This window comes from Eubalaena glacialis, chromosome 13, assembly GCF_028564815.1.
Source record: "Eubalaena glacialis isolate mEubGla1 chromosome 13, mEubGla1.1.hap2.+ XY, whole genome shotgun sequence".
Classification (NCBI taxonomy): domain Eukaryota; kingdom Metazoa; phylum Chordata; class Mammalia; order Artiodactyla; family Balaenidae; genus Eubalaena; species Eubalaena glacialis.
The window spans coordinates 23,571,042-23,594,901 of record NC_083728.1 but is presented as its reverse complement, the minus strand read 5'-3'; the positions used below and the strand labels follow the sequence as shown (position 1 = coordinate 23,594,901).

General features: G+C 53.7%; 1 protein-coding gene across 5 annotated transcripts in view; it reads left to right on the top strand.

Moving 5' to 3' along the window:
• DLGAP4 (DLG associated protein 4) overlaps positions 1 to 23,860 on the top strand; it is an 85,022-nt gene that overhangs the window by 35,074 nt on the left and 26,088 nt on the right. For 4 of the 5 annotated variants that reach the window (XM_061207940.1, XM_061207938.1, XM_061207937.1 and 1 more), the window contains 3 exons: positions 19,904 to 20,265; positions 22,736 to 22,824; positions 23,357 to 23,769. In XM_061207940.1, the coding sequence (XP_061063923.1) occupies positions 19,904 to 20,265; positions 22,736 to 22,824; positions 23,357 to 23,769 (864 nt within the window). Of the gene's footprint in view, positions 1 to 19,903; positions 20,266 to 22,401; positions 22,482 to 22,735; positions 22,825 to 23,356; positions 23,770 to 23,860 lie in introns of all 5 variants that reach the window. The other variant, XM_061207939.1, reaches the window with a different exon arrangement.

Genomic DNA, 23,860 nt, shown 5'->3' with positions numbered 1-23,860 from the left:
GGGGCTGCTCAGGATAAAGGAGTTGTTGACAGGTTGGGGAGAGGTAGTCAGACAGACCAGGAAGGTCTCCACACAGCAGCCAGAGTTTGCCTGCTCCTCCAAGCCAACAGGAAGGCCCTTTTGGGTCCCCCTCTGGTCATTTTTGAGGCTCCTTTTTAGTCCTCAGTGGTGGCAGGGATGAGGAAGGGGACGTTCCGTCATTTTTCTAATTTAAAATGACACTTTAAAGCACTAGCCTAGTTCCTCCCTCCTATTTTATCAACGGAGAGACCGAGGCAGGGGGTTGAGGGCCTCCTCCCACGTTTCCCAGCGAGTCAGCAGCCTCACTGGGATGAGAAGCCAGGGGTTCAGGCCTTAACTCTCCCCATCTTTCCCACATCGTCCCAGTCTTTAGTTTCACTTTGGGGTTAAAAACCAAAGTGAAAGAAAAAGGTAAAGCAGGAAGCAGCCGCTTCAGACCCAGCCCAGGCTGGGGTGGGCCCCGGGGGAACCTCACCAGGCCTCACTAGGAGAGGAGCTGGCCTCTTCCCCACCGGCTCCCACCCTTGTTCTGGAGGCCTGGCTGGGGTGGGGGCCAGGTGGGACCCTGCGGGGAGAGGCGCCAGGCTGCAGACCGGCGGTGGCCTTCTGGCCTGGCCTGCCCCTGTGTGGGAGACAGCCAGTTCCACGGGTTCCCCGGTAAAGTCAGCCTCACCTGGGTGTGGCCCCAGGTGGGGAGCTACTGCCTTTGAAACTCCTGTCCTTCTGGAGCAGGGCTGGGCTGGGCTGGAGGTGGGCCTGTGTTGGCCTGGGACATCAACCCTGGCTTCCCGAATCCAGCTTTCACAGAACAGTTCCACTGTCCCTGAAGGTAAGAGCTAACGTCCTGTCTCCACTGAGAAAACTTTTAAACTTTCGGTCACTGTAGGCACTTACCTCACCCCCGGTGGTTTCTTCTTAAGGACGCAGATGGCCTGAAAGCCTTCTGTCCTGGTTGCAGTCCCAGGGACTTGGAGAGCACAGGGCGTAGGGGAACTGGAGCCGTGCTTCTCCAGTTGATAGGTGGCCTCCGACAAGCCCCCTCCCGGCTCTGGATCTCAATCCCCATTTGTTTCTTGGCAGGAGCTCTAGCTCCTTCTAGCTCTGCTGTTCAGCCAAATAGATTTTGGTCCCCCGGTGAGACCAAAATCATAACACACGTTTGGTTCGCCTTTGTACTTCATAGATTAGCCGTTGCCTAACTAGCTGGGGTCTCAAGTTTCTGTTTCTCTGTGCTTTTTCTAAGGAAATTCTCAGCCTTGCCAAAGCAGGTAATGGTAGCAATTTTGTTGCTTCAACGAATAGGATTTTCGTCTATCTCTCCTCTGCTCTGCATAATCCCAGGGTCCCCAGGCACAGAGCTGTGTTCGTTCAAGTCCACTCCCTGACGGCACACGCTGAACACACAGGAGGTGATCTGGAAGTTGTGGCTGAGTGACTGCACTGATGATCCACACCTAGCCACGCTGCTCCCCTGGGTGGCAGAACCTGGCACTTAGAAAGCCCGACTGTGTATGGAAGCCCACACACCAATGGTCGGGCAGCCCTGTAGTTAAGAGCATAACCCTGGAGTCATGCTGCTGGGGTTCTGATCCTGAGCTGCCACCTGGAGCTGTGAGGCTTTGGCAAGTTGCTTAACCTCTCTGGGCCTCCGTTTCTTCACCTGCAAAATAGAGGTGATGATATTACCCGAGTCACTGCGCGAGGGCAAGAGAGAGAATGTGTGTGTGTAAAGGACTCAGGACAGTGCCGGGCACAGAGGAAGCACTTAAGAAATGTTCGCCCCTGCTCTTCTTGATATACAAGGGGAGACAGAAGACTTGAAATATTTAAAGACTGTGCATGTCCCATGTCTGGAAAGATACAGGTGCACTTGGTATTTGGAGAGGAGTTAATCATTCGATGGCTCTTTGTTGAGTGTGGGGCTCTGATGGGGAAGATGCAGCGAATCAAGGCAGGCTTTAGAGAGGAGGTGACCTTCAGGACCTCAAAAGCTGGGTAGGCTCCAAGTGGATGGAGATTTTTAGGGGAGGCTTCCCTGGGGCGGGGGAGGGGAGGCAGGGGCTGGTTGTCCAGGGGCCTGGGGAGCTGAGATCAGGCTAGAGAAGCCTGCCCAGGGCCGTCAGAGTCCACCAGGCACTCAGAGTCAGGGTTTATCTCGGCAGGGTCATCACTCCGTTGGGCAGTATCCTTCTGGGGACTGCAATGAAGGGTCCGCTCTTGAGTGTGTTGTGAATACAGTAATAGTTCAAGGCTCTCCTGGAACTTTCTTGCCTTCCCAAGCTTCCCACGCTTCATGACGTGCCTGTTGGCCCTGCACAGAGCATGGTAGCAGTCAGGAGGTGTTTGCCTGTGGGGTAGGGGGAGCAGGGCTTGTCTGACAGCACCTATAAAGGCAGGGCTGCCACTGCTACTGCTGCCCCAGCAGTCTTCTCAAAGGGGGTGCACGCAGCAGTGTGTGGGAACTGTCCAGGGGAAGAGGACTTGGGTTCATCCCAGCCAGCTCCTCCCCACCCCACCTCCACTTCTCTTCCCAAACAATCAGCCATTCATCCCAGGTGCTGAACCAGGGGAAGGAGAGGGAACAAGACAAACCTGGTCTCTTTCCTTATGGAGCTTGGAGACCTCATCCAGCTTGGAGACCCCATTCAAGCAGGTACAGACACACAGCATACTGTCTAATTGGGATGAGTCCTGAAGGAAACATAGTTGCCAAGAGGGACTTACTCAGAGAAGATGGGGAAGGCATCTCAGGAAAGGTGGGGTGGGGGATGGGAAGGAGGCAGTTAAGGCAGACTGGGAACAGCACGGGGCAAGACCCTGAAGTATAAAGTGTTTGGTGTATTTAGGGAACTGGGAGAGGTTCGGGTTACGTCTGGAAGGGTCTGCAAGGTCAGGCAGGGCCTGGCTGGGCTTGGCGAGCCTGGGTAGGTCTGAGGCCAACAGCTTTGCTCACCCAGAGGTGTGATGACGAAAGTATTACAAGTGATTTTTATTTTAAAATTAACATCAGAGCTTCTGAATACTTACATCGTCATCATTATTGTTATTATCTTCATCATCATCAGGTTTTCATACTGATCATTAGTCATCAAGAAAAGGCTTCTTCAGCACTCCCTACTTATTGCTAATGCCCTTTCACATACGACTTCACAATTCACAAAGCCCTGTTGCTTCTGTTGCTGAGGGAGGTGGTTGCACTTATTATTGCTGTTTTTAGAAATGATGGAACAGAGAGGTAAAGTGACTTGTCCAGAGTCACACAGTTTAATCAAGATTTGAAGTCCTGATTCACTACTCTTTCTGTTCTACCAACTGCTTTTGTTTAAGAAGGCCAAAGCAGAAGTTGCTATTTCTTTTTAGCCAGATTGCCATTCCAAAATGATCACAGTTTAAAAGTTTGGGTATAGAATGATGTAACAGTAATTGTATTAGGGCAGTGGGATTAAAATCACTTTTTAACTGTTTTCTATAATGTTATACAATATATTTATAGTTCTTTTTTAAGTTGTAATTTTTTTAACCTCCACACAATCTCCCATCCACCTCCTTTCCAAGATTCTGATACTAACACATCCATTTCTACCCTTTTAGACCTCCAGTCTTTTTGATTTTCTATTTGAATTCTTTCTTTTTCTTTTATTTCTATTCCCTGAATCTCAGGAAAGAGATTGTAGCAGATTATAAATCAGCCCCTGCTCACAAAGACATTTAAGTCAAACCAGAAATCAAAAAATTCATGCTTAAAGTAGCTTTCAATATTTTATTTTGTGACTCCTGGATTTGGGGTGAAAAATCAGTTTGATAGCTGGGGCTCGTTTGTAGAGAGTTCCTCAGTAGACTCCGCACTAGCCCATTTTTTAAAAAACTGTGTTAAAGTGCACATAAAAATTTACCACATGGACTTCCCTCGTTGTCCAGTAGTAAAGAATCCGCTTTCCACTGCAGGGTTCGATCCCTGGTTGGGGAAGTAAGATCCCGCGTGTTGCATGGCACGGCCAAAAAAAAAATTACCACTTATACTATTTTTAAGTGTGCAGTTCAGTGGTATTAAGTACACTCACATTGTTTTACAACTATCACCACCCTCCATCTCCAGAACTCTTTTCATCTTGCAAAACTGAAACTCTCTACCTATTAAACAACTTCCCATTCCCTCCTCTCCCACCCCCTGGAAACCACCCTTCTACTTTCTGTCTATATGAATTTCACTACTCCAGGTAACTCATTCATTAGTCCATTTTAAGGAGGTATATTTGAAAGGGAGAGTAGGTTTTATCTGTAAATAATGAACTCTTGGTTAGCTCTCCAAGTTAATGCACACTGTAACTCTCAGCTTTATGTGGCTGTGTTCCAGCAGAGTTTTTAAAAGGCTGCTCATCTCCCAGGAGGGCTTTTCCCACAGAGGCAGTGTTGGTTCCAGCGCCCGTGGTGGCTGCGTGGAGCCTGGACACAGCTTCAGGATCCTTCTTAACACAGGCAGGTACTACCAATTAACCAGAAGTAGCACACCTGTTGGAACCTGTGCCATCCACAACCTAGTGCAGTGCCCAACTTTTACAGATAGGTGTCAGTCCTAGGAGGGGAAGGGACCATTTGAGGGGCAAGTGATGTCACAGGTCTCTTTGTGAGAGAGGAAAAGGGCCTGGTAGGACAGCCCGAAGCCTGGGGAAGTGATTAGTATGCTTGTAAAAACATCAGGGCAGAGCAGCTCCAAGAGGGGTAGAAGTTGTCAAGGTAAAGTCCGCTTTCTTCAGATGCTCTTTGGGATGCTGGCTTGGGCTTGAGGTCTTTGTAAAAGTGTATTCTAGTCAGAGTCTGCCAGCAGAAGGGAGAGACCAAATTTGTCTTTCTACAGTGATTTCTGAGCTTTGTAGGAATGTGTGTGTCAGCCTCCTTGTCAGCCAACTTGTATTTTTGTTGTGAGACCGGATGCTGTGCAGGTTGGGTTCTGGAGACTGAAACCTGGAAGGTTTGCACTCACTTAGCAGATGGAACACTTGCTGTGTGACGCTGAACAAATCCCTCAAACTCTCTGAGCCTCCATTTCCTCAGCAGCACAAGGGGCGATGGTGAAAACATCTCCTTGTGGGGATCAAATATAAGGACCTCGGACAGTGACTGGGCCAGGGCAGTAGCCAGCGATGCCTGAGCAGGCAATAAACACCGGTAACTATGACGATTAGTCGCTAATACTCAGCGAGTCCTTACAGTTGTGGGGTGCTGGTGACTTTCCCTTGGGGAGGTCTTCTCTTAAAAAGATCTTCCCAAATGTCACCATGTTGTGCTTTTAGGTGGTTGGGAGAAAACTCGAGTACGGAGGGTATGGAGGCGTGAGGGGGAGGCCTACAATCCCAGCTTGTCCCAGCACCTCTGTCTTTTGCTCGCCAAGTCGCCCCTCACAGACTTCCCTACTGCTGCATTCTCAAGTCTTCCGGGGGAAGGCCCTGCAGGCCTGTCTCACTTTTGGGGTGAAGTCAGAGACAGGATCCCACCTCGCAAGTGGCAGCAGGCATTTGCCTGGGCACCCCTTCTGGGTGCCACAGGCATGGGAACCTTGCAGTCCCTGCCTTCAGGGGACTCAGGGTCTAAACGGAGAAGGAGAAACGTAAACAGGCCTGTAAAACAGTGTGACGGCAGGGGCCTGTGGCACCTCTAAACCTGGGGCGTGACCCAGTGAAGGGTGCCTGGCGGGTGCGGAAGGACAGTCAGGGAAGGCTTGGAGGGAGTAATGCTGGAACGGAGACCCGGAAGAGGTGTGGGATTAGGGAGGAGGAGGGGCATTGCAGACAGGGAGCAGCCTTGCAAAGACCTGGACGCTGGGAACATGGGGCATTGGCGTGAAGAGGGTGGCAGAGAGAAGTTAGAGGGGTGCTTGGCAAGGCAGGGACACCAGAGGTCACTACCCTATAATATTAGAATAGTGATACAGATGTGGCATGGGGTGGGGGTCGGCTGCGGTCCTCAGGGCACTGAACTTTCCTGACCTGCCCCAGGCCAGAAACCCCCAGCTTCTGGCACGTGGAGTCCTTGGAAGGCCTAGAATCAGGCAGCCGCTCTGTGGACCCCTTGCTCAGATATTTGGGCCCCTCAAGTGATTGTAATGACAGTTCCTCACCTGCCAAGTCCTTTCCCGCCTGTCTTCCCAAGAGAGTCTCACAGCAGCCCTAGGGCAGTGAACAGGGTGAGCCAGTATCGTTCCCATCTTACAGATGGGTGAGAGTGAGGCCCGGGGAGCCTTAGTCATACAGTGAGTGAGTGCAGGAACAGTGCTCACACTCAGGGCCTCCTGACCTACAGGCCACTTCTGTAACTCAGCAGCAGGTATGGTGGGGGCGGGGGCGGGGGGTGGCAAGGGTAGCCAGTGTCGGCTGGTCTCTTGTTCGGAGGATGGGTTTATCATCTCAGGTAGGAGCTCTGTGCTGCCCGACTGTCCAGAGGAAGGTGTGTTAAGCCCTGACCGTGCTGCCTTAGGCCTTAGAGTTAGTCCTCCCATCGTTTCCCCTGTAGCTAGGCTGTCTGAACCTTCTCCTCCCTCTCCTCTGCTAGTTGGTAACAACAATTCTCTGGAGGCAAAAAAAAAAAAGAAATTGAACTGTGAATGTCACACACACATAAATGATGTCTGATGTCACCTCCATTACTGAGCGTGAAGTAGGAAGGCACAGAAAGAGCAAACATCTCAGGCCTGGAAGGAATCTTAAAGGTCCCCCGTGGGGGCTTGAGTCCCTCCCTGCATCCATCGTGCCTGTGTCTAGCCTGGCTGATCGCCTCCTAGGCAGCTCTGCCCCTTAGAAACTGCCTCCTTATAATGAGGCAAAACCTCCGCCTTAACCACCACCTTCCTGTCCCCCCTCTGGTTGTGCTGTAATGACCTGGACCACATGGACAATGTATGTGACAGTCTCCTAGGTATTTGAAGACAGTAGCCATGCCCTTCTGAATCCCCTCTTCTCCAGGCTACTACTCCAGTCTCTCTAAGCACCTCCTTCCTTGTGTTAGACTAGGCATGGCTCGTGGCGCACGTGTGTCACACCCCTTCTGTGGCAAATCTGTGACAGACGTCACCAATCAGTCGCAGCACTCTTGTTCAGTCAGCCCCAGGCTTTCTCCTGCAGTAGTCCATGCGGCTACGCCCAGGCGGTGGCGTTTTACTTTACTGTGAGTTTCTTGAGGTCTGAGGACTACTAACACTGGGTCCCTAGTGCCCACCCAGAGCCCAGTGCGTGGCCTACTTGTCGTAATGGGAGGATGGATTAGAGACTTCTCCCTGTGCCATTGCCCCCTTCTCATCGGGCTCCAGTTTGACAGTGTCCCTTGTCCAGAATCGCCAACAGTACCCACAACATTATCCAGAGTTCAGTGGGGCTGCCCCCTCCCTGGTCCTGCACCTGCTTTGTCAGTGTAGCCTCAGACCGTGTCTGTGATCAACTAGAGTCGCTAAGACATTTTTCCACATGTCTGTTGTGTAATTGTCCAAGTTGGGATCCTGAACTCAAAATCTTAATATAAGCTCTGAGGACTGGGCCCTTGTCCCTGTCCCCAGGCCTGGCACCAGGGAAGGCGGCCTGGCCTGGGCTGACCTGAGCTGAACTCACGGTTTTCCCCATTCACTTCTGCTCTGTTCATTTCAAACCATCTCTTGGCCGCCCAGGGTTCTTGGCTCCGGGTTCTGACACCCGATATGCCACCTGTCACTGCAGGCACAGTGAATGAGCCTGTTAACACCGTCTTTCTATTCTGAGATCCGCTTGGTCATTCAGAACAATGAAAGAGGCCAGCAGTCGAGGTGCACAGGGCCTGGCAGTGTCTGGCTTTGCACACTGCATGTGGGCCCCTGTGACAGCTTGTAAAAAGCCAGGCTTTTGTGACCCATTACTAGGGTTTGACATCAGTCCTCCAGAAGTGAGGGTGGTTTTTGAGGCTCGCTCTTCTAAGTAGTACTTCCCAGGCTGGGCTCCTGGGACCTTAGGGCTTTGGAAAGGCCACAACAAGGTCCACGTGCTAGAGCCAGTATTTGAAAAGTCAGATAGTATTTGAAAAGCCAAATCTTGGATTCTCCACCCCCCGACTCCTCCACCAGGCCAGACGGGCTGTACACGTCAAGTTTTTGTGTTGGATTGGAACCACCATAGCAGCCCTGTAACTCTGGCCATCTTCTCCTCATCAGCACTCCCTACTAGTGTTTATAGCTTTAATGTATGAGAAAATCATGATTCAGTAACTGCTGCTTGGAAGCTGGCGTCTCTTTCAAGCTTGGACTCCCAGGGGTGGTGGTAATAAGGTATCCTGAGGGGTGGGGCAGGGACCTCAGCAGAGCTGCCGGCAGAACCAACTCTGCCAGCAGGTCTCTGGGGATAAATAAAAGGACATTTGAAGCAGATTCCAGCACAGAACGGGCGGCGAGGGGTGAATGTTGCCTGACAGGTTGCTTACTGGATACGGTCGCAGTATTCGTGGAAATGTTTTTTGAGAAACAGCATGCCGTCTGGGGTCCCCTGGTCAGGGGCTGGAGGAGGTGGGGCTCAGCCACAGGTGGGTGCCTCCCTGAATGCCTGGAGCTGGTGGTCTCCAGGCTGGGAGTCAGGGGGGCAGAGGGAACACACCCACACTCAGAGCCCCAGGCAAGGTCCCTGCTCTGCCGCCTGATCCTCAGGGAGTACATTTGCCTTTCTGATCCTCAGTTTCCTCGTTTGTACTATGAGGAGGTTGAATTAGTCTGGTGGATCCCAAAATACCATATGGAGGAAAAAAAGAAAATGGAGGTGCTCTGAGGGCCCTGGCGGGGGGTGGGAGTCCAAAAGCCTCCCCAGGCCCTCTTGAGGGCCCCCAGAACCTGGTTTGAAAGTCACTGGAATTACCATCTCCTCGGACCCTAGAATTTGGAGGTTTCACATCCTCATTCCAGTCCCAGTACCCCATCAGCCAGCTGTGTGACCTGGGACAAGTGGCCTCACCTCTTTGGGCTCTGCCTTGAGGCTGTAGTGAGATTTAGCCAAGCTGGGGAAGTCCTGAGTGACTGGGAAACCACGTCAGGGGTTCTGGTGTTTCTGGTGGAGGGTCAGAGTGTCCAGGACTGCACATCCAGAAGAGAAGGGCCTGAGGGAGGGCGGTGGGTGGCAGTGATCACAGGCAGGGCGGGCCGCCTTTTTCTTCCACATGCTGGGGTTCTGGTCCAGGGGCACCAGGCCTCTGACCCCATGGCCAGCAGAGCCAGAGGCAGCCACCATCTAACCCACTCAGAGGATATCGCCAAACCCTGCGTGAGGACCCAAGATTAGGGTCCTGACTGGGGAACTGGCCTGGCCAGAATCTCAGCCAGGCCCTGCTAAGTGCACCTAACTCCAGCCCTGGTCAGCGTGGCGAAGCAGCAGCTACAAGTGCTGGCTCTGGAATCAGAAAGCCTGAGCTCAAATCCTGGCTGTGTAACCTGGGGCTGTTTACTTCTCTCTGGGCCTCACTTTTTTCCTCTTTGAAGTGGGAGTGATAGGCCTGGTGAAGAGCTGATGAGCCAATACAGTTAGAGCTTTTCATGCTAGGCCAGTTCACGGCCAGCCCTCAGTCAGGGGAGATGCCCGGGAGCTTGTGAAGTCTCCTGACCGGCAGCTTCCCGTCCTCAGAGAATCAGCTGACCTGAACTGTGGGTCCATCTGGAGGGCATTGCTTAACCCCGTCCTCCAGCACTTCTGGCCGGAACGTGTCAGGACAGAACCACCTCATACCTTTGACCCCAACTGGTGTGTGGACAGGGCTTCTAAGGAGCAGCTGTCTCTGGAGGGGGCGAAGGGTGTTGTCCCAGCAACCAAGCTGGTCCCTCTCAGGCAGCTGCTCCAGGCCTGTGAAGGGGGGCGGCCATCTGTGCTCTGGATGGGGCTCTCCCGCCACCTGCGCCCTGGTGCCAAGAGCCTGCAAGCAGAGCTGCCCTGCCGACCAGAAGGGGCTTCTCTGCTTTTGCCCAGCAGACCTGAGACACCACCAGAAGGGCCTCCTGCTGCCTCGATTTCAAGGTTCCCAAGGGTCTCCTGCCTTTCCAAGGGGGAGGTTCTTGTGGACTGGCTTCCTGGGGAGCAGGGGGAGAGGGGCTGGAGCTCCAGAAGGAGCAAGGAGGTCTGAGGACAGCTGCTCCAGCAGTCACAAACCTGTGTGCCATGGGCCACGTTAGCAGGCAGGCATGTACCTGCCCAGTGTTTTTTAAAACTTAGAATTAACTAACTCCATTTTTAAAAGAATTAACTAACTCCACTTTTAAATTTAGAGGTTTTATTTATTTATTTTTAAGTCCAGATTTCTGGCTTCTCTCACCCAGGTCTCCACATGACAGCTGTGGGCCAGAGGGGTTAAATGCATGGTCTCCTGTAGACGTTTAAACTCGTGACACCCATTCAGGGCCAACCCACTTAGCTGGGGAAACTAAGGCCCAGAAAGGATTAGACCCTGTGCAAGGTACATAGTCGACCACAGCCTCACAGAGCACGGCCACTGTTAAAAGCTAAAAGCCTGTTCTCTCATCTATAAAACATCAGTGATGATTATCTCCCCTCCCAGGCCTGTGTCTGAAATAAAGTAGTACCTGGCCCAGGACTCACTCAGTCATGATTCTTTTAAATCTGGACATATGATATGCCTTGCCTGGAAGATGTTGCCGGAAGCACTGCTTACTTTCTTTCTCTGCCACCTTTCAGAAATGGTTATTTTTCAAACTGTTTCTGATGCCCAGTGCTTAGGGTTTATTGAGCTCTCGTTCCCACAGCTTCATTGCCGAACTTCAAGCAGAGCTGCTCCAAGCTTTACCTCCCACCAGATTGTGCTCCTATAGTGTGTGTGTGTGTGTGTGTGTGTGTGTGTGTGTGTGTGTGTGTGTGTGTTGGGGGCTGACCTGAAGGGAGCTTTTCAAAGCGCTCACAGTGGCCGTTAGATTCCGACTCAGAGTCAGGAGTAAATCAGTCTTCCCTGAGCTTCAGTCTACCCAACTGTCAAATAGGGGGTTGTTCATTCATTCAATAAATACTTACTGAGCCCAGCCATGTATCGGGCCTGGTGCTGGAAAAGCATCTTAATTCTATAAGGTGTTCAGGGTCCCCACCCTCAGGAATCTATATTAGATACTCAGGATCTCTGTCTGGTAGGGGAGAGAGACAAAAGACAAGTGAACCAGTAAGTTGATCAGTGCTCGATGAAATAAACAGGATCCTCAAAGGAAGAACAGCAACTTTAGACAGGGTGGTCTGGGAGGCCCTCATTGAGGACATGACCCCTGAGCCGAGACCTGCGTGGGAAGCAGAGATGAGAGCAGGATGGGAAGGAGTAGGTGTGCAGAGGTGGGGGTGGGGATCATCTCAGATAGGGAACAGCAGGTTCAAAGGCCCTGAGGTCGGCGCATGCTTGGAGTGTTTGAGGAATAGCAGTGTGACTGGAATGGAATCAACAAGGGGAAAGTGCAGGAACTGAGGCTGGAGAAGGGGGCAGTGCCTGTAGTAGGCCAAGGTGGGCAACTTCATGGAGTGGGGAGCCTTTGAAAAGCTTTAGAAAAGGGAAGCATTAATCCAATTTGTACTTTTAAAAAACTCCTCAGGCTGCTTTCTGGAGAGTGATCGTGGGTGAGTTGGGTCACCGACAAAGCAGGGAGGCCAGAGGGTAGAAAGTGGAAACCTAGACCAGGGTGGTGGGGTAGAGAGAAGCCCAGCTCTGTGACATGCACTTTTGTGGGGGAGGAGCAAAGCCTTATAGAAGGGGGAGGCCTGGGAAGCAGGGGGCAGCACTCCCCAGGCTTCTGGAGTGTGTAATGGAGTGCATGGGGGTCCCCTCTCTAGGAGAGCAAGGCCGACGGCGGGCAGGAGAGGCTCAGATTCATTCTGGACACACTCAGCTTGAGATGGCCTTGGCACCTCACGCAGAGCTGCCTGGTGTGCTGGGCTGTTGAGATAGGAGGCGATACGCCCTTCCAGCTGCAGTCAGGTCTGCGTGCTGTAAATCCTTTGACTGCAGGCCAGTTTGGAGGGACTTTGTGAGGGATACTGTGGGCAGGAAGAAGATACCACTGTTCCCGGGGTCCAAGCGGCCCCAGGAAGCCACGGACCCTGTCCGAGAGGAGGCAGCTCTCTCTCAGGCCTCCCTGGCTTCCCTTCACCAGCTAAATTACCTAAATGCCACTTTGCCAAGCCATGCCCTGCTCAAATCTGTCTTCCCATGCCTTGGGCTGTGCTGCCCCGCTCCTTTGCTCGGAGCATCGCTCCACCTGAAAGCCCTGCATTTCCTTGCCCCTCAGTGACTCTGGTCCATCCTTCCAGACCCAGTCAACCTTCGTGTCTTCCAGAAAGGTCCCCAGCTGTCCCCCAGAAGGTGCTCACTCTCTCCTTCATCAAGAAACCGTGGTAACTGGAATCATAGGGGCCACCCCAGGATTACAAACATCTTCATGTCTGCCATGTCTTTGAATTCTACTCAGAGCACATTGGGAGTCACACCCCATTTTCTGGGTGAAACAGTTGACATGTTCGAGGCTGTTGCCTCTACATGACCCTTACGGAGTTGGCACAGTGGGCGGGGTATAGGGTAGGGGTCAGGCTTCAGGCAGCCTGGGTTCAAGCCCTGGCCCCAACACTGCCTGGCTAGAAGGTGAGCTTGGGCGAGTCTCCCCACCTCTCTGAGTCTCACCTGGAAAACAGGGCAATGACAAACCTACCTCACATATCTGTTCTGAGGGTTCATTTGGCCAAAGTACAATCCATTCTCATTATTCACAGTGCTTACATCCATAATGTCTCACAAACACTGAATTATCGAATACTGAACCATTGCTCCTATGGGAAATGCAGAGTCCCTGCGTTTCCACCCGCTACCAGCACAAACCACCAAGGTTTCTGTTAAAGATACCTTATTTAATATTGTTGATTTATTAACACTGATCTAGGCCGACAACACCGTAACTCAAGCCTGAGCAAAGCTTATCTGACACACGTGTTTTCTCCATAAGGCACATCACAACCTTCTTGCACTTAGGAACACTGGACAACACTTCAGCACTATACTTGGGGGCCATTTCAAGCAGAGAAATCACCACCAACAAAAAAACACACAAAAATGTGAAAGCACAGCACTAAATAGACCAGGAAAAGGGTGCTTGTTTACAGTATGAGCTGAAACAAGAAGGCAGTGTTGCTTTGTTCAGCCTCAGCTGGGAACCTGTGTGTTGGGAAACTCAGATTTTCAGGTTCTGCTCATGTCTGCAAGTGGCCGCAAAAAAAGCCCCACGAGTATGAGTCTTAGCAAGTAGGCAAATTCGCAGATACAGAATCATGAAGAATGAGGACTGAGTGTAGATGGAGTGCTTGCTCAGTAGCACTGTTAACTTTGGCACTGATACCAACAGGAGGGCATCCTGAGTGCACCCCTTCTGGGCAGGGCTCCAAGGGTGTGGCCGGACTCCGTGAGCTTTGTGGCTTTGTCTTTCCTAGACACCTTTGTAACCTCTTGGCTCTTATGGACTTTGGGGTCCGAGGCAGGTACAGATTCTGGAAGCCCTGAGTGCCCCCACTGAAGGGCTTGTTCTAGTTCCACTGGGTGGGTGGTGGCACCATTGGAAGGTTTCAAAGCAGTGGCGTGATTGGATTCCTCAAGTGGCCCATTGGCCAGGGTGGAAGAGGGACAGGAAAGGCAAGATAGGAGGGTGAGGGGCCAGGGAGCAGCGGTGTGGGGCGTCTAGGGGAGGCTGGCTCAAGGGGGGGGGAGAAGGGAAGGATGGGGAGGCAGGTAGGGAGCCCCTGGTTGTGGGCAGTGGGGAGGAGCCCCAGGAGGATGCTGGGGTAAGAGGTGCTGCCAGTCTCTCTTGCTGGCATTTGAAATTGAAGTTTGATGTTGTTACTCTTAAGGTACAGTGAGGGAGGTGGCTTCCAGGCTGGCATAGGGGGAAAGCAGAAGGCACATGGGCCGTCAGCAGGAAAGTGGCTCTAAGAGGTCAGTCTGTCCCCCATCCTGACTTAGCTGCTTGGAATTCTCTCCCAGCTTCCCCTGCTTTGGGGGAAGAAACAGGGAAGGAGGGAGGAATTTGAGGCTAGGTGGGCGGGAGCCGTGAGTTCTGCTTTAACCGTAGCACACAAGTTAGCTCCCTGATTTAGCTGCGTGGTTTGACAGGTTACTTGTCGGGTGAGAGAAGGAGGGATCTTATAGGCTCTCAGCCCTTCCTCCGACAAGCCGGGCAGAGCCAGCAGAGGACTTTAGGGGGTTCTGGCTCTGAGGCCAGCTCCATTCACGTGGGGTCTTGCATGGGTCCACTGCCTCTTATGTAAAGCCTACGGCCATGGTTCCTACACTGTTTAGGCCGCTTCTCCTTCAGCACCCCTGCCAAGCTCGGGTCCTTGGGAGCCAGCAGACGTGAGGACTGGGCTGGGCCTCCAAGGCACTTGCAGGAGGCTAGCATGCTGGGGCTGCTGGGGAAATGGAGCCACAGCCAGTACTCTGAGCACCTGAAGCTCTGATTGGCCATCTTGTACACCTTGACATTAAAAAAACAAGATGTGGAAACAAATTCATTCTGACCTGAAAAATAGAGTTTGCAGGATAAAATCTAGGGCAGAAGGCGGAAATGAGACAAAGGGAGCTTCTACTTAGAAGAAGCAAGGACTTGTGCACAGTGGGGCGGGGAGGCTGGGCTGGATGTCTGGGGCCGGGGGCAGGTGGCATCACACAGCCAGCTTCTGTCTGAGCCTTGGCGTGAGGGGCCGGCATGGCCAAGGTGAGGGCAGGGAAGCACGCGGCCCCCGGGCACAGCTGTGCAGTGTGCAGACGATGCTGTGTCTCAGCGATGTTTCACTCAGGATCTTTAAAAATATGCACAAGGACCAGCTGGAGGAGGCAGTCACCCTGGAGTGATGTTCACCCCCAAGCTTCCTGGGCAAATCTGAAAGTTTTCCAAGAGTGAATGGACAAAGAGTTGGACCCATATGCCATTTTGGTGTAAATTGTGGCACATAGAATGTCTCCCCAGGGCAGGGAGGACCGCAGTTACATCCTGGCCGGGCCAACATCTTGGGTCTCGGGGGCACTTGCTTCCTTCTAAGGTTTAGTTGGCAAATGATGGTTGTGCACCTTCTGGACTGGGGACCGGCTGCTGACCTGCATGGGACACACGCTCAGTCGAAGACCTGGCCACAGCCCTGAGTGCTCCAGAGGAGAGGGTCAGACTCTGCCTGGGCCAGGAAGGGCTGAGAGTGGAGGGACTGGCCGGAGGACGGGAGGCATGAAGGATGCGCAGAGGGGTTCTGGCAGGAACGGTGCATGTGCAAAGGCTTTGGCGCCTGAAGAGTGTGGTGTGTTTGGGAAGGGTGTGTGGGTTCTGTGAAGCTGGAAGGGGCATGCTGAGCGGGTGGGAGGGTGGGAGGTGAGGCTGTAGGGATGGGTGGGTGGGACCAAGCAGGAAGGGCTCCAGATTTGAGACGGGACTAGAACCTTGGGTTCTAAAGTGCTGGGAGCCTTCACTATGGCTAAATCTTGATTTTTGGCAACCGAGGGGTTTTTGTAGCGATGATGAGGTTCTTCTTCTTATTCAACAAATATTTATTGAGAGCTTTCTATGCTTGAGATATTACCCTGGGCCCGGGACACGACCTGCTGTGCCAAGACAGACAGAGCCCCCAGCCGCCTCAGGCCTGTAACCATCAGCAAGTAAATGCCTCACTGAGCTGATGACAAATGTGATGGGCGCTCTGATGGAGATCCTGGGTGATGGGAGAGTAGGGAGCAGTCAGGGGAGGTCTCCTAGAGGAAGTGACACTTGAAACATGTGAGGTGCTGAGAGAAGCCTTCCAGGCAGAAAGAACAGCTTATGTAAAGGCCCCGAGGTGGGAAGAAGTGTGGTGGGCGTGAGGAACACAGACTGGCTGGATCGCTATGTTGGAAGGGGCTGGGGGAGGTGTTGGCCTATATTTCTTGGCATTTCACGCCTGTGAAATGAGAGCTGTCCTGTAGAGTCGGGCCCCATCCCCCTGCCCTGGGGGGGACAGTGCTCACAGCTGAGAGATGCCCTGAAATCCTCTCCATTAGTCACACCGCTTGTCCGGCTGTCACCTGTGCCCCAGGAGACATAGAGAATCCAAGATGAGTTCACTTTTTCTTCTTTCACAGCTGGCCATCTGGCCTGGCCTCCCTCTAGTTCACTTTCTTTCTAATGAGTGGCTGCGTCAGCAGGACTCTGGCCTACACAACCCTGAGAGAGAGGCTGGAGGGTCAGTCCTCTGTCCAGGCCCTTGGACAGTCCCATTATCTCCTGGGTGGGGCAGGTCCCTGCACAGACTGACTCCTCCAGGCCAGGGTTAGCCCCACCACAGGTGGGGACAAGGACCCTGACTGGGGTCACACAGCCTCCGCCAGGCTTAGAGCCCAGTTCTGGGTCCTTATGCTCACTGCCACCCCCTTTAGGGGCATATTCCCCCCCTTAAACATTTTGAGATTAAGGCTTCACTTTTCTAATCTGGGGCAGAAGACTCCACTGAAACTTCTTTGGGATATTTAGGCCAACCAAACAAATAAATCCTGAAATCCCCAATGAGTTGTGTCTCTGCTGGGCTCTGGTGGTCATGGCCTTCAATGGGCTGCTCTACGTGTCCAGCTCTTGTGGGAGACTGCCCCTGGCTGGTCAGAGAACCAGTCCAGCCTCCCCACCAGTGGCTGGGGAGTGGTAAAATTTTGGCTCACCCCCTGTCCTCCAGGCCTGTCTCCCTCTGTACCAGAAACTAGTCAGAGCCATGCCAGCACTGGGCTGTCTGAGCCTTGACCTCTGTGATGTAGCCTATGTAATCACCCCCTGTGGGCACACAACTGGTATATGACAGAGCTGGGGTCTGAACTCAGGCTTGTTTGGTTCTCTGCTGCCTTCTGGCTTTTGGATCCTCACTACCAAAGGAATGACTCTCAAATGGTAGAATTTCAGGCAATGGGGAGGAGGGATTCCTAGCAGGAGTCTCCCTTTCAGTCACAGTGAGGGCAGCCTCCATACTTACCCTTAAATGAGAGCATAAATGGGAACATGCTTTGAGTTAGTCAAGAGCTATGTGAATACAGTGTGCTGTTAGAACTCCTCCACCCCCACTGAACAGATAAAGGTACTGAAAAGTTCACTGGGGGACAGGGACTTCGGTGAGGCATTGTCGGGGCCCGGAAGCCAGCCCTCTGCCTTTAGTCCAGGCCCCTCCTCCTCCAGCAGTCAGGTCTCAGCTTGGGTGTGCCCCTGCACACTGGCTCCAGAGTCCAGCAGGATGCTGAGGGGCACAGTGGTCAGTGAAAGCCTCAGACTCTTGCAGCCCCAGCCCAGCAAGGGGGGGCCTGAGGCCCGGGGAGTGGAGTGTGGTGGGCTGTGCAGCTGTGCAGATGTGGTTGTCACTTGCTGTTGGCAACTCTGGGCAAGTTATCTAACTTTCTGAGCCTCGCGTGCCACATCTGTAAAGTGGGCATAATCATATCCCCACCTCACAGTCACCGTGAGGTGTAAATTACAAAGTCATAAAGCTGCTGAGCACAGCTCAGTAAGCAGCCCAGCTTCCGGCTGTCAGCCTGTGCCTCACAGCCAGCTGAACACAGGAGCTCATCTTCCAGAGTAGGCCTGTCCCCTTCCACGGGGCAGGGCCCTGGAGGGTCCTCCCGCAGACTGAAGCCCCGCCTCCTGCCCCTGCACCACCCTTCTTGGGTTGGGGAGTCAGAGACTGTGGGTGTGTCTGTCTGGGGGGATCCCTGAGCAGAACTGGGAAATTTTGAACAGAGGAGGAACAGTGCTCTTGGCTCTGAGCTCCCAGAGCACTTAGTCACCTAGACTAGGTCAAGCACAAGACACGGCTCCCAGCTCCTGGGCTTTTCTGCTGTGGCCTCTATTGCTGTTGAAGCACTTGTGTCATGGCTGTTTCTCTGCTGATGGGGGCTCCAGCTTTCCTGGACGCCAGTACAGGGCCTGGCTTAATACACGTCTATCAGGTGAACAGACAGATGGATGGGCTTTTTATATTACATTTTTTATTGTTAGGTAATTGTATATAATTTACATACAGTTGTAGGAAATACAGAGGGATCCTGTGTACCCTTTATCCAGTTTCCCTCAATGGTAAAATCTTGCAAAACTGTAGTATAATTATCATAACCCGAATGTTGACATAGGTACAACCCACCAATCTTACTCAGATTTCACCATTTTCACTTGTATCACCTGTGGTGTATTTAGTTTGATGCAGTTTCATTGCATGTGTAGGTTCATGAATCCACCACCACAGTCAAGATATAGAACTCCCATCACTTTGTACACACTGGGGTCCTCCCTGTCGCCCTTGTATAACCAAGTCCCTCCAGCCTCCCCATCACTCTCTCCCCCTGGTCTCCCCACCAACCACTCATCTGTTCCCATCTCTATAATTAGGTCATTTCAAGAATGCTTTATAAATAGAATCATGTGGTTTGTAACTTTTTGAGATTGCTTTTTCCCTCGTCGTAATTCACTTGAGATTCATCCAAGTAGTTGCTTGTATCAGTGGTTCATTTCTTTTTGTTTCTGAGTGGTGTTCCGTGGTCTGGGTGCACCACAGCCATTCACCCATTGAGTGGTAGGTCTCTCGGTGAGCTTGTTTCCACTTTTGGCCTATATCAAATAAAGCTGCCATGAACATTCCTGTAGAAGTTTTTTTGTGAATGTGTTATCATTTCTATGGGATAAATGCCCAAGGTGCACTTGTTGGGTTGTATGGTAATTGCACGTTTAGTTTTCCATGGTTGTATCATTGTATATTCCCACCAGCTGTGAATGAGTGATTCCATTTTTCCATATCCTCGCCAACATTTGGTGTTGTCACCAGTTTTTATTTTGGTCATTCTGATGTTTGTGTAGTGATATCTCACAGGAGCAGATGAATGGATTCTGCTGTGCCTTGTCACTGCCCCTGTGGCACTGGGCCTCATTTTGAGGGTTTCCATTAAGCCATCACCATCACCGTGATTGGCAGTCCCTTGAAGGCAAGGCTTAAAGCCACTCCTCTGGCTCCTCTTCCGGCCCGGGCCTCACCTGGGGAGAGGCTCGTTTCAGTCCTCACTGGGGAAAGGGCAGTTGGAGTTAAGATGCTGAGAAAAGCCACTGGATGTGACCCAGCCCCTCACAGCAAGTAGCTACTGCTGTTTGAAAAGCACCTCCTGTTTCAGAACAAAAAGTTCAGCGTTTACGAAGCCAGCTGTGGGCCAGCCCTGGGCCAGATTCAGAACGGGACTCTGAGACACCAACTCCCACCCATGGCGGGTCCTGGTTCCCTGAATCTTGGTGGAGAACAGAGAGTCTGACCGGGCGTGATGGAGTCTTAGGGGAGGTAGACTGGTGTGTGGGGTTTTCACATAACAAGGTGAGGGGTGGGGTGGGAATGGCAAGATGTGGGGAAGGACAGCTGAGCCCTGAAGGATGTGTTGGTCTCTGACCAGACAGGGAGAGGGCATCCAGGCAGAGGAAACAAGGGTGGAGGGAAGGTAGGGTAGGAGGAAAAGACCTGGGCAGGGGAGTGGTAGGTCTCTCGGTGAGCTTGAGGACAAGTGAGGTTAACCATTCCTTAGCTGTCCTGACCATCACTCTGCTGTCACCATCCAGCCCATGCCCCGGATGGATAAGACCTTTGTGTGGGACTCAGGTGGAGGGTGTGTTTGGTCCATGTGGGCATCCCCCACTAGACTTGGCCTTGGCTCAGCATGAAGGTGGGCAGGGCCTGTGTCTGTCTGTCTTGGTCATTGCTGTGTCTGACCCCCATTCTCCTGCTCCAGAAATCCTCACCGAGGCCAGAGCTAGGGTCGGGTCAGGTAGGGCCTCAGCCCTGAAAGGGGCTCGAGAGGGCTGGGGCCTCACCTTCTCCCCTGCCCGCCTCTCACCCATCTGCAGGTTCATCATGCCTAGTGGCGTATAAGAAGACCCCGCCACCGGTCCCTCCACGCACCACATCGAAGCCGTTCATCTCCGTCACGGTCCAGAGCAGCACCGAGTCTGCCCAGGACACCTACCTGGACAGCCAGGACCACAAGAGCGAAGTGACGAGCCAGTCCGGCCTGAGCAACTCGTCGGACAGCCTGGACAGCAGTACCCGACCGCCCAGTGTGACACGGGGCGGAGTCACCCCAGCCCCCGAGGCCCCTGAGCCACCCCCAAAACATGCAGCTTTGAAGAGCGAACAAGGGACGCTGACCAGCTCCGAATCCCACCCTGAGGCCATTCCCAAAAGGAAACTGTCATCTATAGGAATACAAGTAGGGGCCCCTTTCACACTCTGTCCTCAGCCCACGCCGTGCACCTGCCTGCGTGTAATTACATCTGGTGGAGGCCCACTAGGTCTCCTGGGCAAAGGTGGTTTGTCTATTTTGGGGGGTCGGCCCCAAGTGGCCAGACCAAATTCCACCCATAGCCACGTCTTCCTCACGCTCGCCCAGACATGCTGCAGGCTCTGCGGCTGTGGGCAGGTGTCCCTCAGCGATGGGTTGTCCCAGTGAATGTAGTTACACTCAGCCAGCCATCTCCTGTCCACTGTTTGCCTGTCCACTGTCTGTCTGTTCACTCCACCCTTTGCCCTGGCAGCCGACGCGTGGGAGGCGGGACTGGCCTAACAGTTCTCTGATCCAAGGTCAGCTCCGGTGCGGAGGCCACAGCCCCGCCTGGCGGTGGGAGCAGCGTGGAGTGTAGACGCCGAGGGCCAGGGGCCCAGGACTCAGGGCCCTGGAGCCTTGGGGGTTGCTCAAGGGGAACTTTGCCCAGAGCCCTCTCGGGCCTTGGGGACAGGTAGGTTACTTGAGGTGCCAGGCCCATGTCAGATGGAGAAGTGGGGTGTCGGTCCCAATGCATTCCTCTGTGAGAAAGGATCCAGGCAGATAATTCCCTGGGACCAAGTGGCCAAAGCCAGCAGACCCTTCAGGAAGCCAGGCTCACTGTGTGCCCATGGCCAGGGCACACAGCAGGGCAGGGTGCGCCAGCTTCCCCTCCACCGCTTCATTGCACCTCCTGCATGCACCTAACATCAGTAATCTGTCTGCTGTTAGCTGAGCGGGGAAAACTTGGGCCCTGCCTTGCAGCTTTCAAGAGTTGCTCTAAATCCATACTACAGTGGAGCATACTCAGGGCAGGGAGGGAGGGCAGCTACAGTGAGCTAAGAGCTTGGGGGAGGCAGAGCCCCTCCAAACCCAGAGGGCGATCAAGGAGGTCCAGGTGGTGTGCATTGTGGCTTAGATTGGACAGGATCTCCGTTTCCCCAGCCACCCCTGCGCAGTTGGGCACGGCCAAGTAGATGACAAAGCACCAAAATTACAGAAGGAACATGGGACTCAAAGGGGGGCAGAATGGACCAGAGACGGCTCACTGGCCGATTTCTTGCACTTGCCTCTTGGAGAGGAAAAATTTTGGCACATATACAAGAAGAAAGTCGGCCAGGAGACTATTCTGTTTTCTGGGCTCCTTCATAAGGGGTCCAGCCCCTGTCCTGTACAGCTCTCAGGAGAGATTCTAAGGAATACAGAAAATAGTCTAGTCTCAGGGTCTTTGTTTGGGCAGCCCCACCCTCTCCTTGGCCAAACCGGATGTTCTTATCTTTCCAGAAGACCTGAGAGACAGTTAGACTCACCCTGATCCTTTCACTCAGAAGTTCACACAGGGCTGAGTATTCTGGCTCTTGGGCCCATCCAGGCTTCTCCCCCGGGCTCACCCCACCCCCACTCCATGCTCTCCAGGCAGCTTCTTGAGATCCGGTGATGCTGCATCCTCTGAGCTGGCTCTTGCTGAAGGAGAAGTGCAGCTGCACCCCCATGGCAAGGAGAAGCCTGGTGCTCAGTCCCTGCCCGGGAAAGCCTCCCTGGCCTCTGTGAAGCCAGGAGACGAGAGTCTCCAATTTCCAAGGACACCCCTACAACTCTCGTCCCACCCCTTGGCGCCTCGAGCCCTGGGTCAAGTGTGTGTTCTTCATTCATGAGTGGTGGCGGAGGGGCTGACCTGGCTGCTCCGTGGCCACGTACCTCTGTCCCGGAAAAAAAGGTAGGCCCAGGGCATCACTGGTATAGAGAAAGAGTGCCAGCTTTAAACGTGGCTCCCCTGGCCCACCCAGTGCTGAAGGTAACCTCAGCAAAGTGTGATCGAGGCCCAGGGCTGGCATCCCATAGGGCCCAGGGACTTGGCCGGCTCTTGCCTTGGTGGCAGCTTTCAAATCCAGAACTGCTGTCCAAGGTTTGCCCCTAGTGCAGGCGCCTCCAGCCTGCCCTTCAGCTGCAGGGTTGGGGGAGTGATCTTTGCCTCGAGACAGCCCCGCTTCAACTACACCAGATAACGGCTGTGGCTTTGTGTGTGTGTGTTTTCTTTCTCTTTCGTTGTCCTTTTTTTTTTTCTTCTCTCTGATGCTTGTGAAGGAGAGGACTAGAAGGAACGATTCCCACCTCTCGGAGGACAACGGACCCAAAGCGATCGATGTGATGGCACCCTCCTCAGAGTAGGGAAAGCCAGTCATCTCCACCCCATCCCACCTCCCACCCACCTGCCCGCCCGCCTCCGCGCGAATGAGCAGTGCCCGGCTTAACCTGGTCCGGCCTCGGGCCCACGTGCAGTGTCCGCATGCCTCGTGTCTGTCTGTCCACACGTCCGTTTGCGTCGTCCCACTAATGTGAATTTCAGCAGCAAGTGTGGTGTTTGTTCTTTATTTTTGTCTTTGTCTCCGTGCCGTTGCTGTCGTTGTCCTTCAATAAGGTTGACTGCATTCAGCCAGTGCCAAAAGAGGAGCCCAGTCCCGCTACCAAATTCCAGTCCATCGGGGTTCAGGTAGAGGACGACTGGCGGTAAGTGGCACCGAGGTGTTGGCTGCCTCTCCCCTCTCCTCTCCCTCCCTCTGCTCTCCCCTCTCCTGCGCCTTCTCCTCCTGCTCTCCCTAACCCACTTCTCCTTGCTGGATTTCTAGTAACCGAGCTGGGTTTGGGGTGCGGGCGGTGGCCCAGGTGTGGGAGGCTGGGCGGGCGGGCGTGCTCAACGAGCGCTTGCTCTTGCTCTGTGAGATTAATCAGCCACGGGGGCCGAGGCCGGGCGGAGACGTGGCCCGGCACCCCGGCGTTGGCGGGCGTCCTGGCCCCAGTGCAGTGAACAGGCAACCTTATGACCTTGTCTGTGTGTGCGTGTGCGTGTGGGTGTGGGCGGGGCGGGGGCTGAGCAGAGAATGAGACGGGGGCTGTGGGACCCGCTTCAGGCGCATGGTGAGCAGACGATGCATCCGTTTCTCTGTCTCCCGTGTGTCCGGGTCGGGGTGGCCTCTGGTCTCTGGCCCTCTGGGTGACTCACCCCTTCCTGTCCCCACCCCACTCCACCCCGCACCCACAGAAGCAGCGCCCCCTCTCACAGCATGTCCTCCCGACGGGACACCGACTCGGATACCCAGGATGCCAACGACTCGAGCTGTAAGTCATCTGAGAGGAGCCTCCCGGACTGCACCCCACACCCCGACTCCATCAGCATCGATGCCGGCCCCAGGCAGACCCCCAGGATTGCCCAGATCAAGCGCAACCTCTCCTATGGAGACGACAGCGACCCTGCCTTAGAGGCATCCTCGCTGCCCCCGCCCGATCCCTGGCTGGAGACGTCCTCCAGCTCCCCCGCGGAGCCAGCACAGCCAGGGGCCTGCTGCCGGGACGGCTACTGGTTCTTGAAGCTGCTTCAGGCAGAAACGGAGCGGCTGGAAGGCTGGTGCTGCCAGATGGACAAGGAGACCAAAGAGAACAGCCTCTCTGAAGAAGGTGGGCGCTGTGAGGCCGGCCCGGGGGGCAGGGCAGGAGGGGTGCGGGTGCCAGCCCCAGCCTCCGAGGTGGGGGTGGGGGGTTCTTAGGT